The sequence below is a fragment of the Hyperolius riggenbachi genome, chromosome 5 (assembly GCF_040937935.1).
Source record: "Hyperolius riggenbachi isolate aHypRig1 chromosome 5, aHypRig1.pri, whole genome shotgun sequence".
NCBI lineage: Eukaryota > Metazoa > Chordata > Amphibia > Anura > Hyperoliidae > Hyperolius > Hyperolius riggenbachi.
In genome coordinates, this window is record NC_090650.1 from 251,529,335 (window position 1) to 251,547,632 (window position 18,298).

Below are 18,298 nucleotides of genomic sequence, written 5' to 3' on the forward strand. Positions count from 1 at the left end.
TTATAACTGGTAAAAAATAGCAGTTAGGTGTCTTAAAAAAAAAATCTGATCAACTCCTGAAATATTGGCAATACGGTGAGAGCAGTGTGGTTACTGTATTTTTCAGACTGTAAAACACACTTTTTTCAGTGCATCTTATAGTGAAAATGTGCAGCCACAAGCCGTATCCAGCGGCTACAAACAGAGGATTCTGCCACTCACTTGCACTGTCAGGTCACGCATGATGTCCGCAGCTAGAGGGCACCAGTGAACCAGGAATGATGGAGATTATGGAGGATGAGCATGTGGCGTGGCAGAATCTTCTGTTTACAACGGCAGGAGATGTACACCTAAGTGTGTATTATGATCAAGAGCAGGAATGAGCAGAGACTACGCCAGTGCGAATTTACGCAACGTAGTTCGCATCTACGCATCGTAGTTCGTAGGCGAAGTCTCAAAACTACGCTTACGATTTTACGCGTAGCGAAGTACCGTTACGCGTAGTTTACGCCCTACGCGTAGTTCTCATGTGTATTGCGAAGTAAACTACGAATGCGTTATTCGCATCTATTTTTCCGCGTACGATTGTGTGCATACAAAATTACGCATTGGAAAGGGGAATGTACGCATAGAAGAGTTACTAGTACAAGCATTTGCTGAGGAATCCATGCGTACATTGTTATGCATAATGGCATAAGCGTCCGCATGTACTACGCTATGCACTACGCGTAATTGCGTATTTTAACGCGGTCTACGAAATGCATACGAAGCAAATGTTTGATTTTGAAGCCAAAGGTTGGCGAAGCGTAATTGCATGAAACTACGCGTAGTTCCAGCGTAGCGAAGTTGGCTGACAACGACAATCTCTGATCAAGAGCATCTTATGGTTTAAACATTAAGGAAATTTTAGTTGCCGAGTTAAAATGGAGTCGTATAGTCTACCAGTGTTAATGTGGCTGGAGCAGAGATGGTATAATAATAAAGGAATTCAACTGAGAAGTTGGAGGAGCACTCTTCCATAGGTAGGAACTGCCGTGTGCCCAAGCCTCAGATCGCCATAGTCTATATATTTTTGACAATGCTGTCATTTTAAATGGCAATTTAATAAAGAGCTGATCTTTTTACTTTTATACTTGTGTGGTGCCAGCCTTTTTGCAACTAATAAAAAAAAAAAAATAATAAAAAAAAAAAAAATAATAAAAAGGTACAGTTGATCAAGCTTCTCCACTTCCCCTGCGCATGGGAACAATATAAGTGTTCTGCCCAAGGAAGCATGACTGCGCACCTCTTGTTCCTCAGAGGGAAAGAATGTAGTTAATTTGCCCAGGTACTGTGTGTTGGTAGCTTAAAAATGCATTAATAGGCATTCATAAATATGAAATTTATGAAATTATCAAAATGATGAGTGAGGCCTTGTTTCATTTAGCTTTTATTTCCTTCCATTCTTCTTAGAAATAGAGTATCACATTAAAGTGCCTGCGTAATGAGCAACTTTTTAAAAATTTCCCCTGTACTGTACTTACAGCCAGTGCTCTCATTTGTCTTGTATTCTATAGTGTCAAGCTCTGTGCAAAGCATACCATAAGCATAGCAACCAAAGCTTGACTTGGATGTAAATGCTGCCTCCATCCCTCCCCCCCCCCCCCCAAAAAAAAAAAAACTGATGTCGCTACCTGCCCATCTTCCCCTCAATGCAAATGGACAGGCTGGCTTGGGGAAGGTGTGGAGGAAGTGACCTAAAATAAACTAAGCATTAAAAAGGAATCCTTCACTCCCAAATAAGTGTTAGGTCTCAGGCACACTAGCTGTTCATATATTAGTTATGAAAGGTGAGATGCATATCAAACACCTGAGGGTGGTAATAGCAAGATTCCCCTGCTTTCTATTGTAATATTTCATGTTCTTGATTTATTAGGTTGGCACTTTATAAATACAATAAAGAAAAAAAATCTTTAGCACTAAGTTCAATACTACACGCTCCCTATAATACAAGAACGAAGCTGGCTACCTTGAAGCTGGCTCTGCATCTTCTTTTTTTCTGGGTCCTCAGAATCCCCTTCATCACTCTCATTCCTAAAGTAAACACAAAACAAACAACTTATTTTTAAGCATAATAGAATGAGACCCCTGGCCATCTTACAGAAGCTAAAAAAAGACCTTGAAATAGAGCAGGTACAGTAGACTAAGATCAAATGACTAGAGACATCCGTAGCTTTTAACAATTATATTACAATTTAGCTATTATTTCAAAATGCAAAGCACACCATATATTGCTGCAAAGAAACAGATATAAATGGATGTGTCTGTAATATGAGTTGTTGCCCAACTTGAAGAGCACAATCCTCTCCAGTTTGGTACTTACCTGGAAATCCTCTCTATGTCCCAAAAAGAAGTACACTTAGATAGGCTCTGCCCAACTACCACCAAGTATCTACCATGGTAGTGCCATGATGGTGCCTATCACCAAGAAAGAACACACTCACAAAGCAATAAAAATACTGAGCTTGCCAAACCTTGGTAGTGGGATTATCAAGAAGATACCACTGGACAAACAATAACTACTATCATATATAATGGATGGTAGAGTATATCTGTGCTGTGCTCAATAACAGCATGAGCTTCCATCAAACATCTCTAAATAGTACAGTTTAATCAAGGTAGTTGGTGAACCTCATCCAATTGCATTGTAAATTAGGTCTATACTATGGTTCGCAAAAGTATTCAGCCCTCTTGAAGTTTTCCACATTTTGTCATATTACTGCCACAAACATGAATCAATTTTATTGAAATTCCACGTGAAAGACCAATACAAAGTGGTGTACACGTGAGACGTGGAACGAAAAATCATACATGATTCCAAACATTTTTTACAAATAACTGCAAAGTTGGGTGTACGTAATTATTCAGCCCCCTTTGGTCTGAGTCCAGTCAGTTGCCCATAGACATTGCCCGATGAGTGCTAATGACTAAATAGAGTGCACCTGTGTGTAATCTAATGTCAGTACAAATACAGCTGCTCTGTGACGGCCTCAGACTTTGTCTAACAGAATATTGGGAGCAACAACACCATAAAGTCCAAAGAAAACACCAGACAGGTCAGGGATAAAGTTATTGAGAAATTTAAAGCAGGCTTAGGCTACAGAAAGATTTCCAAAGCCTTGAACATCCCACGGAGCACTGTTGAAGCGAGGGGGGGGGGGGGGCAGCAAACATGTGGAAGAAGGTGCTTTGGTCAGATGAGACTAAAATTGAACTTTTTGGCCAAAATGCAAAACGCTATGTGTGGCGGAAAACTAACACTGCAAATCACTCTGAACACACCATCCCCACTGTCAAATATGGTGGTGGCAGCATCATGCTCTGGGGGTGCTTCTCTTCTGCAGGTTCAGGGAAGCTGGTCAGAGTTGATGGGAAGATGGATGAAGCCAAATACAGGGAAAATCTTGGAAGAAAACCTCTTGGAGACTGCAAAAGACTTGAGACTGGGTCGGAGGTTCACCTTCCAGCAGGACAACGACCCTAAACATACAGCCAGGGCAACAATGGAATGGTTTAAAATAAAACATATCCATGTGTTAGAATGGCCCAGTCAAAGTCCAGATCTAAATCCAATTGAAAATCTGTGGCAAGATCTAAAAACTGCTGTTCACAAACGCTGTCCATCTAATCTGACTGAGCTGGAGCTGTTTTGCAAAGAAGAATGGGCAAGGATTTCAGTCTCTAGATGTGCAAAGCTGGTAGAGACATACCCTAAAAGACTGGCAGCTGTAATTGCAGCAAAAGGTGGTTCTACAAAGTAGAAATGTATATATTTTTCTGTGCCTAATCAGACCATATAGATTCCAACGTAATAAAATTATAAAAGGTTTTATTGTAAAAAGAGGAAACACCATTTGTTGATTTTTCAATTAACAAATCACAGTACACACGTCACACACTCCGTATCAAACATCCATACACCTGAATCTGACTGCCAATCTGCACAAAAGCCAGATCTACTGATAACCCCTTCAGCATCCTCAGCCGCCCGTATATGAGCAGACAGCAATATAGATCCGGCAAAGTGACGCTGCACTTACAGAAGTCCGTTTAGAAATGGCACTGCAGTGCTTATATTTGTAAAAGTTCCACAATTCATATAAAATATATTAAAATCAATTGATCTCTGTCCTTTTCTCTCCAAAAGAATTCATACCACCAATGACAATTAAATTGATTTCGCAGGTCTGCACTGGATGATTTGTTTGTGTCAGACTCCTGCAATGTCCTTATCTAGGTCACTCACGTATCTCCGTCCGGTGGTGTGGAGAGGAGGGAGTCCTTCAGATTGTTAGTGGGCTTTCAACAGACTTGCCGGTCCCAGCCGTGGACACTTCCCAAGTCTGGAGCCGCTCAAAGTCTTTGATCGTAACTCCGGCGTAACCGGAAATATCCTGGTGACGTCACGACTGTTAGACCAATCAGGGCTGACGCGTTTCGATAGGTCCGCCTATCTTCTTCAGGGCCTCTCCTGATTGGTTCTGGGACTCTCCTTTTTATCCTAAAGACTCCACCTCCTCCATAGGTCTGTATTGACGGATCGGGGTTATTGCCTTTGCGTTTAAAGGTGCACAGTTCTTGTTATATCCACTAGATGTCACAATCTATTCTCAGTTGAAGGCAAATAATTCCACATCACTATTTAACCCATTCGGGGCCAGGCTATTTAAAACATAAATCCACTGTGTTTCTTTTCTGGACATCTTTTTAATAAAATCTCTCCATTCTTTTTCCACTTGACAGATCGCATAAAATTTAAATGTTTTCAGATTTCCATTATGTTTTTCAGTAAAGTGTTTACTCAATGGGAACTTTATATTGCCCCCTTTGATGTTTTGTATATGTTCCCCAAATCTAGATAGCAACTTCCTCTTGGTTCTCCCTACGTACTGTTTTTGGCAGCCACATTCCACCACGTAGATCACTCCAGTGCTCATGCAGTTCAACTTTGCATTAATTTGATGTTCATTAGTTACATCTGATCTAAATTTCTGTATAGGGTCCATGTGCTTAGTGCAACTACATGGATTACAAAAACCACATCTCTTAAAGGAGCCATGTGTACTATCTTTTTTATTCATTGTTGGTATGGTTGGGGCAATGATGCTCTTAATATTAGCTGTCTTACTTAAGGCAAATTTAGGTTTTTCCGTTAAAATTCCACCCAGAGTTTTATCTTGTCGCAAGATATGCCAATACCTTGCGACAATCTGCTTCAATTTATTAGATTGCTGAGTATATTGTAGCTTAATACTCGGGGGGGTATTTTTGAGACCAAGAGATCTTCCCTTTTATATCCCCTCACCTCTTCCTCCACTTTTTCCAATGTGGATTCCTCATATTTCCTCTCTAGGAATCTGTTCCGGTGAGTGACCGCCTGTGAGTTATAATCCTCTACATTTGAGCAATTACATAAAACTATTAGTGTCCACCTTTTTAAAGAAGGTTTTTGTCTTAAATATTCTCTCTCTCTCTCTCTCTCTCTCTCTATATATATATATTTTTAAATCTAAAAAATTCACTTCCCTACTACTGTACTCACTAGTAAGTGTCAAGTTGTATTCATTCACATTGAGCCATTCAAGTAATACTTTTAATTTATCCTCAGCCCCCCCCCCCCCCTTTCCATATGAAGATGGCATCGTCTATATACCTTTTCCATATTACGAGGTCCGCACCCGGGCCCCCCAAAATAATTTTCCCCCAAAACGCCATAAACAAATTAGCGAACCCGGGTGCGAACCTCGTCCCCATCGCTGTACCAACCCGTTGTAGGTAGTGTTGCCCATCATAGAAAAAATAGGTGTGAGTTAATATAAAATAAATGGCCCTCTCTAAAAACCTGACCTGATCTATGGGAATTTCTGTTAACGTTTCTAAAAAGAACCTGACTGCCTCCAAGCCCCTCCTGTGGTCAATAATTGTGTAAAGGGAGCTAACATCTGCTACACAAATTATATAACCTTCTTTCCATTGAATTCCTTCTAATATTCGTATAATATGACCCGTGACTTTAATATATGATTTGGTACAGACTACTGCTTTTTGTAGATATCTGTCTATATATTCCGACAGATTGGGCGTGAGGGACCCAATCCCAGAAATGATAGGTCTTCCAGGTGGGTCCCTCAAGTTTTTATGTATTTTGGGTAGATGGTAATAGACAGGTTTCCGTGGGTGGGCTTAGAGAACATAGTCAGACTCCCTTTCATTAAGGATGCCTTGATCTTTCCCTTCTTTTACCAGGGCTTTTAAATCCTTTTCGAATTCTCTACAGGGATCTTTTTAACTTCATGTATGTCTCATCATCGTTCAACTGTCTTAATGCTTCTCTGTTGTAATCTTCCAGATCTTGGACAACAACCCCCCCTCACTTATCTGCTGGTCTAACAATGATCATGGGGTCTTCTCTCAATTTCTTCATAGCCCCTCTCTCTTTTACTGTGAGATTAGGGCTTTTATTTTATTTTCTTTGATTTTCCTAGAATCCCCCATGACCATTGTCTCAAAAGTTGTCATTGAATCGCTCATTTCATTAGTTGGATTAAATTTCGAGCGATTCTTTAGATCAGTGTGTGTGAAGACCTCCCGCTTAGGGATTTCTGTCGGCGTTTTTTTTCATAAAGTACTTTTTGAGGCACAGTTGTCTCATATTTTTTGATTCCTATGAACGTATCAAATTTATTTACTGCTGTAGTTGGGGCAAATTTTAACCCCTTATTCAATAGTGATACCTCTGCCTTATCTAACTCCTTATTACTTACCGTATATACTCGCAAGCAAGCCGAATTTTTGACCCCCCAAAAGTGGGCCAAAAGTTGGGGGGTCAGCTTGCTTGCGAGTCACGTTGGTCGGTGGTCGTAGTGCCCCCCCCGCCGCCGCTATTAGATTACCCTGCGGCTGCCAATAGTCCCCTCTCCGTCTCCCGGGCATGTAAATAGATCACAGCAGCTCGCTCCACGGCGGCTGCTGTGTGATGACAGGATTGGAAGCTGTAGGCAGAGCGGTTTCCATAGTAACAGCGATACACATCGCCGTTACAGGAAGCCGCTCTCCCTACAGCTTCCTGTCATCACACAGCAGCCGCCGTGGAGCGAGCTGCTGTGATCTATTTACATGCCCGGGAGACGGAGAGGGGACTATTGGAAGCCGGCAGCCGCAGGGTAAGCTAATAGCAGCGGCGGCCACGGGGGGGGGGGGGGGGGTTGCTTGAGGCGGGGGGCACTATACTAGCTATACTGGGGCACTATACTAGCTATACTGGGGTAACTATACTAGCTATACTGGGCCACTATACTAGCTATACTGGGCCACTATACTAGCTATACTGGGCCACTATACTAGCTATACTGGGCCACTATACTAGCTATACTGGGCCACTATACTAGCTATACTGGGGCACTATACTAGCTATACTGGGGCACTATACTAGCTATACTGGGGCACTATACTAGCTATACTGGGGCACTATACTAGGGCACTATACTAGCTATACTGGGGCACTATACTAGCTATACTGGGGCACTATACTAGCTATACTGGGGCACTATACTAGCTATACTGGGCACTACCTACCCATACTGGGCACTATACTAACTATACTGGGACACACTGGGGGGGGGGGGGGAATAACACTGCCAGCATTTCCTACCCCCGGCTTATATGAGGGTCAATCATTTTTTCCTGATTTTTCAGGAAAGAAAGCTGGGGGGGGGGGGCTTATATGCGGGTCGGCTTGCTTGCGAGTATATACGGGTAAATTAAAAATCCCCTCTCTACATTATTTTGGACCTATGGGTTCTACTTCTATAAATTTTTCTTTTTTGGTGTTGCCCCTCCCCCTATATCTCCTTTTATTTTCCTTCCTTTGGCTAAAAAATGATTGGTAATCTTGTTGTCTTGATATGATCTTAATTTCATTTTTTCCTTGCTCTTCCAACCTATTTTCTTTTTGTTGAAATTCTGATACTGTTCTGTAATCTGTGAACCTCAAAGGACATTTTAATGTTCTTGGGCTTTTATTTTCATTCAAACTTTTATTCATATTGCCAGGGAATTCTTCTGAGCTTTCCATTAAAGGGGAATAACTATTCCTAGTTGGTATTGGTATTACAACTTCTGCCTCTATCGGTATATTTTTATTTATAACTACTTCTCCATGTATTGTGGGGACAATGGTTTCTATATAATTTTTTTCCTCATTTTCGCTTACTTTGTCCATAATTTCTACCTCGCCAGTAGTTGTGATCTTTCCCTCATTATCACTTGATTTATCTATACTCACTGTATCTACTGTCTCATTATTGAGCTTTAGACCTATTTTTTCTGGTATTGTTTCTATAATTGTTTCTATAATTGAGTCCCCATATGCCACAGCCGAATTCTTTTGGACTGCGCCAATGGAGTTCATTTGTCTCTCTGTGCCTTTAACGTAACCATTCCCAACCGTGGGGTTTGTATTTTGATTTTGAATTGGTATGCTACTGGGACTGCTATTATTTGGTGGTTCTATGGATATGCTTTTTTCTTGAACTAAATCAATACTATCAAGTATCTCTAATTGAACTGTTACATTCTTATTATTTTCACTCTAATTGTTTTCCACATTAATATTCCCAAAGGCTTTGAGATCTTCACACTCAACGGAATCTCGTATTAATTTTTTCATTTTCCTCTGCAGGATGTCTTCTTCCATCTTAATTAATCTGCCTTGTATATTCCATTCTAATTTTTTTAAAAATTCTGTCTCTGAGTGTGGTTCTAATTTATTGTACAAGTTCCTAACCTCCTCACTATTCTGTATAATTTGCATTTTTCTAACTTCTGCTACAAACTCCCATCACCTGTATGGAGAAACATCTAAACATTCTATCCCAATCTGCTTGCACTTCCTCAGAGTGCAAATCCTAGGCCAATATGTTTTTTATACTTATAAACAGCAGGGAAAGTGCCCCCCAGGTTTAGATCTTTCCAGGGCAAATACCTCCCATAGGTTTTTTGTTTCTTGTGTGAGCAGCTTCTCCAATTTTCTGCTATTATTTTTAATGAATTCATCTTCTTGAAAGTCTGATTTGGGACTTTCATTATTATGGAAGATCGTTCTTATTCTATCTAGACGATCTTCTCTATAAGTCCATAAATCTGTACTGTATTCAAATAGAGTAGCGTTTTCCATTTTAATCTGGTTCTAGAAAAGCTGCTCACAACTGAGCAAGTAGAATTAACAAAGAAACAGGGTTTACAGTTGTTGCGCTTTTCTTCAATTGAGAGTTGGCTGCAAGAAACAAAAGTTGTGGGTTTGCTCCACCCCCACCGATAACTGACCAATTAGAAATGTATATATTTTTCTGCGCCTAATCAGACCATATAGATTCCAACGTAATAACCCCGATCCGTCAATACAGACCTATGGAGGAGGTGGAGTCTTTAGGAGAAAAAGGAGAGTCCCAGAACCAATCAGGAGAGGCCCTGAAGAAGATAGGCGGACCTATCGAAACGCGCCGGCCCTGATTGGTCTAACAGTGTGGTGACGTCACACCGGAGATTTCCGGTTACGCCGGAGTTACGATCAAAGACTTTGAACGGCTCCAGACTTGGGAAGTGTCCACGGCCGGGACCGGCAAGTCTGTTGAAAGCCCACTAACAATCTGAAGGACTCCATCCTCTCCACACCACCGGACGGAGATACGTGAGTGACCTAGATAAGGACATTGCAGGAGTCTGACACAAACAAATCATCTAGTGCAGACCTGCGAAATCAATTTAATTGTCATTGATGGTATGAGTTCTTTTGGAGAGAAAAAGGACAGAGATCAATTGCTTTTAATATATTTTATATGAATTGTGGAACTTTTACAAATATAAGCACTGCAGTGCCATTTCTAAACGGACTTCCGTAAGTGCAGCGTCACTTTGCCGGATCTATATTGCTGTCTGCTGATATACGGGCGGCTGAGGATGCTGAAGGGGTTATCAGTAGAGCTGGCTTTTGTGCAGATTGGCAGTCAGATTCAGGTGTATGGATGTTTGATACGGAGTGTGTGAAGTGTGTACTGTGATTTGTTAATTGAAAAATCAACAAATGGTGTTTCCTCTTTTTACAAAAAAACCCTTTTATAATTTTATTACGTTGGAATCTATATCTTCTGATTAGGCGCAGAAAAATATATACATTTCTAATTGGTCAGTTATCGGTGGGGGTGGAGCAAACCCACAACTTTTCTTGCAGCCAACTCTCAATTGAAGAAAAGCGCAACAACTGTAAACACTGGTTCTACAAAGTATTGACTCAGGAGGCTGAATAATTACGCACACCCCACTTTGCAGTTTTGTAAAAAAAATGTTTGGAATCCTGTAGGATTTTCGTTCCACTTCTCACATGTACACCACTTTGTATTGGTCTTTCACATGGAATTCCAATAAAATTGATTCATGTTTGTGGCAGTAATATGACAAAATGTGGAAAACTTCAAGGGGGCCAAATGCTTTTACAAACCACTGTAAGAGCAGAGTTCCCCAACCTTATCCTCAAGGCCCACCAACAGTGCATGTTTTGCAGAAAAACCACAAACATGCAAAGGTGAGGGAATTAGTGTCTCAGCAGAGCTGATAAACTACCTCTGTGGTTTCCCGCAAAACATGCACTGTTGGTGGGCCTTGAGGAGAGGGTTAGGGAACCCTGTATAGGAGGATCTACCATTTCACCCTACAACATCTTACTGCCTTGTGTTTCCAGGGGAACAAGGGCAGCTGCCTTATGAAATGTCTGCTCTTACCACAGATCAAGGTTCAATGAAAACCTTCAAAAAGACCTGGGGAGGGGGGGGGGGGGGGGGGACACACTTTCAAAACGAATGTAAGCTATGCACTTTGTTTTGAAAAAAATGAAAGCCATCCTGGACGACTCTCTCCCACAACTTAAAAAAAAAAAAATTCTGGAAAACCGAGGTATAGGACTAACATGATTAGATTTAGGGAGGTTAGCGTTTCGGCGAACGACACTCCTCCTTTCATCCCTTTCAATTTCGTCTGTCCTTTCTCCCTCTTCTTACTTCTCCCTCTTTCCTCTGGATGGTTCTGCCCCATCCACTTTCTAATTTCTGTAGCCTCTCAGCTACAGGGCCAACAGAGATCAAGGATACTTCCCCCCTCATATTTTTCCTTCAGCTTTATAATGATTAGGCCTTATATTTAGAAATAAGGTACTAACCGTCAAGAGCAATTGAGCCACCGAATCTGCGGTGGCCCTTGTAATAATTTTATACACTAGCTAATTGTTGACTTAATGTGGTGTCGGTATATGATGCCTTGTGCTGCCGGCACCTACTTCTATACAATGTGGAAACTCCCTCTGCTTTTGCAGACCTTGCTGTACCTTATGCATTGTACGTGTTATGGTTTTGTTACAATATGTTTCTTTGGAAATGCATTTCTCCTATTTTTTAAACAATAAAAATGTTTGTGACAAAAAGACCTGTCCAGAGCGCAAGCTAATCTAATTTTTTAACACTGTAAAAGGTTCTATTGAAAAAAAAAAAACAAAAAAAAAACAATTAGGACATTTCACTTCTCAGTCTTAAAGTGTAACTGTTCGGGCATAAAATCGAAAATCAATTCTTTATTTTTATCTGGTAAACAAGTAATAAGGATGCTAGCCAGGCAATCCAAAAGTTAAAAACCACTATGGTAATTATTTTCTTGTTGATAAAAGATCATTCCCCAGTTTACCTGACTCATTTGGTACACACAAAATTTGGTAGGAAGTTGCAGGGCATGCTGGGTTGTCCTTTTTTTCTCCTCTACTTTACTTTACCCTTAGAGACTTAACTAACGCAGCCTGATTGGCTGAAGACTCTTTCCCTCCCGTTTTCCCCTCCCACACCTCTGTTCCTCTCAGAATGGCCAATATTTCTCATGCGGTGAGTGAGAGAATGCACTTTGTATAGTGGAGGGCAGGCAATGCATACACAATCAGGCAGAGGAGAGCAAGGGTGGAAATGACACCAGGATCGGCTTCAAAAATAGCCACAGTTAAAATGGGAAATGATAACAATGATTTTCTCTTTTTTTCCTGTAGTAAAATCAAAGTCAAAACGTGGACAGTGCAATACATATTATGTAAGTAGAGCAAGTATTCATATACTTACATTTTTTTCTGAGATAGTATGGCTGACAGCTCCTCTTTAAGATTATAGCATGAGGTAGGCTAAACAATATTTTATATATAGTTAAGGAGTAAGGAGGAAATGTTTGAGGAGAATCCTTAAGATAGTCTGAATGGCTGTTTGGAAGCAGAGGCATTCAAGTATGACCTGGTTTGCATGAAAATCTAAACAGAAGAAATTCTCATAGGGCCCAAGAACTGTGCCCAGAAGAAGCGCTGAATAAAACAGATGTCTATTTAAATAAGATTTTCTGTATGCCCATGACAATACTGAAATCTTATTTCTCTGTATCCAGTCAAAATCCCCTGAAAACGGATTTTGAATTCTGATCCAAACTGCAGAATGTTGATAGTGAAAGATGATTTTCTGTGGGCTCCAAAACACCCGAGCATGATCTCTGTTAGGAGGTGCCCTCCAACTTATATTTTAAGCATTTGTAGTAAAACGCACCTAAAATCATGGGAAATCATGATTTCCAACAGTCAAATGTATTGGTGCTGTTCACCAAGGCAGGAGAGGCTTTATTTCAAAAACAGTGAGAATGTATGGTCCTGGTGCTTTGGATTTCTGCTCTATGTCCCTAATGTATTTGGCTGAAGCAGACAGATAGTCAATTAGGCAGAGGAAGGCATGCTGCATTGTTTCCCCCCAATCACCCCCCAATTCCCTGCCCCACTCGTTCTCCTTAATTCTGGGCATACACGGGTCAATCCGGCTGCCGATTAGCCGCCGGATCGACCCCCGCCGCGGCCCCACTCGTATCGATCCACGCTTGTCCCAGCCGGCGCTCTTTATCAGCCGCTCGATTCCCCGATATTGTCTGCCGGCGGGGATCGAGCGGAGAAGCTATCTGGCAGGTCATCAGACCTGTCGGATATTATCAATCGAGCCATCAGGCTCGATTGATAAGGCTGCACAACTCCCGTGTATGCCCAGCATAAGAGGAGGTAATTGCAGCATGCCTGCCTCTTCCTGTCTGACATTTGACTTTAGCCAAATTGTTCAAGTTAAGATTACATGGGTCAGTGTAAGGGACAATGAGAGAAATGGACAAGGCACACAGCTACATGGATCCTGCATGAACATGCCTCTGAACTTATGTTAGGTAGCTTTGAGTCAGGTATCTTTTAAAGAATACCTGAGATGGGGCCACAGCAATAAAATATACATACCTGGGGGCTTTCTCCAGCCCTCTCCGACCTGATCGCTCCAACACCGTCCTCTTCTGACTGTCCGTTTGCCCCCAACTGGCCCCCCAAAAATTCTCCAGTCGGCGCCTGCGCAGTCCGGCCAGCACGCTCCCATCGGCAACAGTGTTCTGCACAGATGAAAAGCGCTCCCGGCATCATGAATGCGGCGGGATGCGCATGTGCAATTGGCCCAGAAGCGGAAGACTTTCTGGGGCCAATTGCGGGCGAATGGGCAGTCAGAAAAGGACCAGGAGGGAGCAATCAGGCTGGAGAAAGCCCCAAGAAATTAATATTTTATTGCTGTGGCCCCATCTCAGGGTTACTTTAAGCACAGTTATTTTATTGCTTTGTTCTGCTTCACTATAGATCAGAGGAACTCTCTGCAAAGACAATTGTGAAGCAATGATACACAGCTCATTTGGAATACCATCTAAGGAAACTACCAAAAGACAAGCGAGATACAGTGAGGAACATAAGTATTTTAACTCCCTGCGGTTTTGCAATTTCTCCCAGAGAGACAGCATAAAGCAAAACAAAAGGCAGAGTTCCGCTCTGCCTTCAGTCTCAAAGCGGGAGACCGAAACCACCGTCTAATTACTTTGTACAGCACTGCGATCTGCAGCAGCGCTGTTACTGGGACACGGCTGTCCCCTCCAGTGTGGCAGCGGTGATCCGCTGTCATAGGCTGAAGCCTATGACACCCGATCACAGTGATTGGCCAGCGGGGGGAGGGAGGGTGTAGTAAAAAAAAAAAAAATAAAGAAATGTATTTAAAAATAAAATTAAATAAGTATTTGTAAAAAAAAAATAAATTTAAATACCCTAAATATCTGGGCAGCGATCAGACCCCACCAACAGGAGAAAGGGGGGGGGGGGGGGGGGGGGGGGGAATCATTTGTGTGCTGTCTTGTGCGGCCGTGCAGCTTGGCCTTAACCCTTTCCACTGAGTTTTTTCCTAAACTGAGTCGTTTCTGCTCGGAGGTTTTTTTTTCGTTTGTTTCTTTTACAGAAGTGCACTCTCCCGCTTACCCTTTCCCATTTTAACATGGAACATAACATAGTAACATTGTATATCTTATACATAGCGTTTAATTTAATACCTTATTTGGACAGTTTGGCATCTTCTATTGGCTGGTAACAGAGAAGAAAGCCAAGGTATGGTAAATTTTACAGCAATTTCCTGGGTGTAATCCTGGCTTGCGCAAGCAAGTTTCGCAATAATAGGTGGTTTTATGCCTGCCACCCGGTGTCTTCATGTCACTACACACGATGCAGTCTTTGGTATTTCGATTGGGAATTAGAGCAATGAAATGCTGGCTACTATTTAGACCAGGCATTGGCAAACTTGGCCCTCCAGCTCTAAGGAACTACAAGTCCTACAATGCATTGCAGGAGTCTGACAGCCACAGTCATGACTCAAAGGCAAATGCATTGTGGGACTTGTAGTTCCATAACAGCTGGAGGGCCGAGTTTGCCCATGCCTGATTTAGATGCTCCTCCACGTCCATTGCATAGGATTCCATTGCTCCTCTATGCAACTTTGCAAGCAATCTGCAATGGAATCTGCAAGAAGGAATCAGCACGGAATCAGCAAGGAAAATCCAATGCATTGGTCACTTCCTGGTAGCGCTGATCACGCACTTCCAGTTTGGGGCAGGGGGGTACCACCTGTGTGGGCATGTACTCTTACATGCCCACTATACAAGGGGAGAGAGAGAGAGAGAGATCGGACTTTGCCCCCTGCAGATGTGCCTGCAATAGCAGGACATACGAGTGCAACGGGAAATTGGAAAGGGTTAAAGCTGCAGTGGCCCAATTAACTAAAAATGGCCTGATCACTGGGAGGGGGTTAACACCGCGGTCCTTGGGTGGTTAAAAAGTCCACTTCTACTCCACTCGATCTAAATTAGTAGCACCTGTCTGAGCACTTTGAAGACATAACAAGCAAACTGCAGCGAGTCCCTGTGGAATAGGCCTAGTCAGGTCTATGTTGCCGGTGCACAATCCCTCTGTGGGTCACCACTCCACACACGGTTCAATGTAGTAAATACGAAGGAGGCACTCAATTGGCTTCAAACTTGCGTTTTATCAAATCCCAGTAATACACGACATGTTTCGGGGCATATCCCCTTCATCAGGTGATGAAGGGGATATGCCCCGAAACATGTCGTGTATTACTGGGATTTGATAAAACGCAAGTTTGAAGCCAATTGAGTGCCTCCTTCGTATTTACCACTTTGAAGACATGTCCAGCCCACAGTCAAACTAATTACTACCATAGGTAAGACCAAAGAGCTGTCAGAAGACACCAGAGACAATGGTGGACCTCCACAAGGCTGGAAAGGGCTACAGGGCAATTGCCAAGCAGCTTGGTGAGAATAGATCAAATGTTGGAGCAATTCTAAGAGAATGGAAGAGGCTAAAGAAGACTGTCAAGTCTCTTTCAGACTGGAGCTCCATGCAGGATGTCATCACGTGGGGTATCACTGATAAGAAAGGTGAGGAATCAGCCCAGAAGCTACAAGGGAGGAGCTGGTCAATGAAATTAAGAGAGCTAGGACCACAGTTTCAAAGGTCACTGTCTGTAGAACACTACACAGTCATGGTTTCAAATCATGCATTGCATGAAAGGTGCCCTGGGCAAGTCGACAAGTCCAGGCCCATCTGAAGTTTGTCAGTGACCATCTGGATGATCCAGAGGAGGCATTGGAGAAAGTAGTGGTCAGATGAGACCAGAGTAGAACTTTTTGGTCTAAACGTCACTCTCCTAGTTTGGAGGAAAAAGGATGAGTTGCATCCCAAGAACACCATCCCTACAGTAAAACATGGGGTGGTAACATCATGCTTTGGGGGCGCTTTTCTGCAAAGGGGACATGATGACTGCACTGTATTAAAGGGAGGATGAATAGGGCCATGTACAGGGAGTGCAGAATTATTAGGCAAGTTGTATTTTTGAGGAATAATTTTATTATTGAACAACAATCATGTTCTCAATGAACCCAAAAAACTCAATATCAAAACTGAATATTTTTTGAAAGTAGTTTTTAGTTTTAGCTATTTTAGGGGGATATCTGTGTGCAGGTGACTATTACTGTGCATAATTATTAGGCAACTTAACAAAAAACAAATATATACCCATTTCAATTATTTATTTTTACCAGTGAAACCAATATAACATCTCAACATTCACAAATATACATTTCTGACATTCAAAAACAAATCAGTGACCAATATAGCCACCTTTATTTGCAAGGACACTCAAAAGCCTGCCATCCATGGATTCTGTCAGTGTTTTGATCTGTTCATCAACATTGCGTGCAGCAGCAACCACAGCCTCCCAGACACTGTTCAGAGGGGTGTACTGTTTTTCCTCCTTGTAAATCTCACATTTTATGATGGACCACAGGTTCTCAATGGGGTTCAGATCAGGTGAACAAGGAGGCCATGTCATTAGTTTTTCTTCTTTTATTCCCTTTCTTGCCAGCCAGGCTGTGGAGTACTTGGACGCGTGTGATGGAGCATTGTCCTTCATGAAAATCATGTTCTTCTTGAAGGATGCAGACTTTTTCCTGTACCACTGCTTGAAGAAGGTGTCGTCCAGAAACTGGCAGTAGGTCTGGGAGTTGAGCTTGACTCCATCCTCAACCCGAAAAGGCCCCACAAGCTCATCTTTGATGATACCAGCCCAAACCAGTACTCCACCTCCACCTTGCTGGCGTCTGAGTCAGACTGGAGCCCTCTGCCCTTTACCAATCCAGCCACGGGCCCATCCATCTGGCCCATCAAGACTCACTCTCATTTCATCAGTCCATAAAACCTTAGAAAAATCAGTCTTGAGATATTTCTTGGCCCAGTCTTGACGTTTCAGCTTGTGTGTCTTGTTCAGTGGTGGTCGTCTTTCAGCCTTTCTTACCTTGGCCATGTCTCTGAGTATTGCACACCTTGTGCTTTAGGGCACTCCAGTGATGTTGCAGCTCTGAAATATGGCCAAACTGGTGGCAAGTGGCATCTTGGCAGCTGTACGCTTGACTTTTCAGTTCACGGGCAGTTATTTTGCGCCTTGGTTTCTCCACACGCTTCTTGTGACCCTGTTGAATATTTTGAATGAAACGCTTGATTGTTCGATAATCACGCTTCAGAAGCTTTGCAATTTTAAGAGTGCTGCATCCCTCTGCAAGATATTTCACCATTTTTGACTTTTCTGAGCCTGTCAAGTCCTTCTTTTGACCCATTTTGCCAAAGGAAAGGAAGTTGCCTAATAATTATGCACACCTGATATAGGGTGTTGAGGTCATTAGACCACACCCCTTCTCATTACAGAGACGCACATCACCTAATATGCTTAATTGGTAGTAGGCTTTCGAGCCTATACAGCTTGGAGTAAGACAACATGCATAAAGAGGATGATGTGGTCAAAATACTCATTTGCCTAATAATTCTGCACTCTCTGTATTGTGAGATTTTGAACAACAACAACCTCCTTCCCTCAGTCAGAGCATTAAAGGATACCCGAACCGACATGTGACATGAGAGACATGTGTATGTACAGTGCCTAGCACACATGTAACTATGCTGTGTTCATTTTTTTTCTTCCTCTGCCTGAAAGAGTTAAATATCAGGTATGCAAGTGGCTGACTCAGTCCTGACTCAGACAGAAAGTGACTACAGTGTGACCCTCACTGATAAGAAATTCCCATTTTTTTACCTCTTTCTTGCTTTCAGAAGCCATTTTCTGCTAGGAAAATGTTTTATAGTTGGAATTTCTTATCAGTGAGGGTCACACTGTAGTCACTTCCTGCCTGAGTCAGGACTGAGTCAGCCACTTGCATACCTGATATTTAACTCTTTCAGGCAGAGGAAGAAAAAAAAAAAAAGGAACAAGGCACAGTTATTTGTGTGCTAGGCACTGTACACACACGTCTATCT

At 42.2% G+C, this 18,298-nt stretch overlaps 1 protein-coding gene across 1 annotated transcript in view; it reads right to left on the bottom strand.

Annotated features, from left to right (window-relative positions):
• The window catches only part of VPS4B (vacuolar protein sorting 4 homolog B), an 86,283-nt gene that overhangs the window by 45,176 nt on the left and 22,809 nt on the right, over positions 1 to 18,298 (bottom strand). The window contains exon 4 of the mRNA XM_068236782.1: positions 1,988 to 2,052. Coding sequence (XP_068092883.1) covers positions 1,988 to 2,052 — 65 coding nt within the window. The remainder of the gene's footprint in view (positions 1 to 1,987; positions 2,053 to 18,298) is intronic.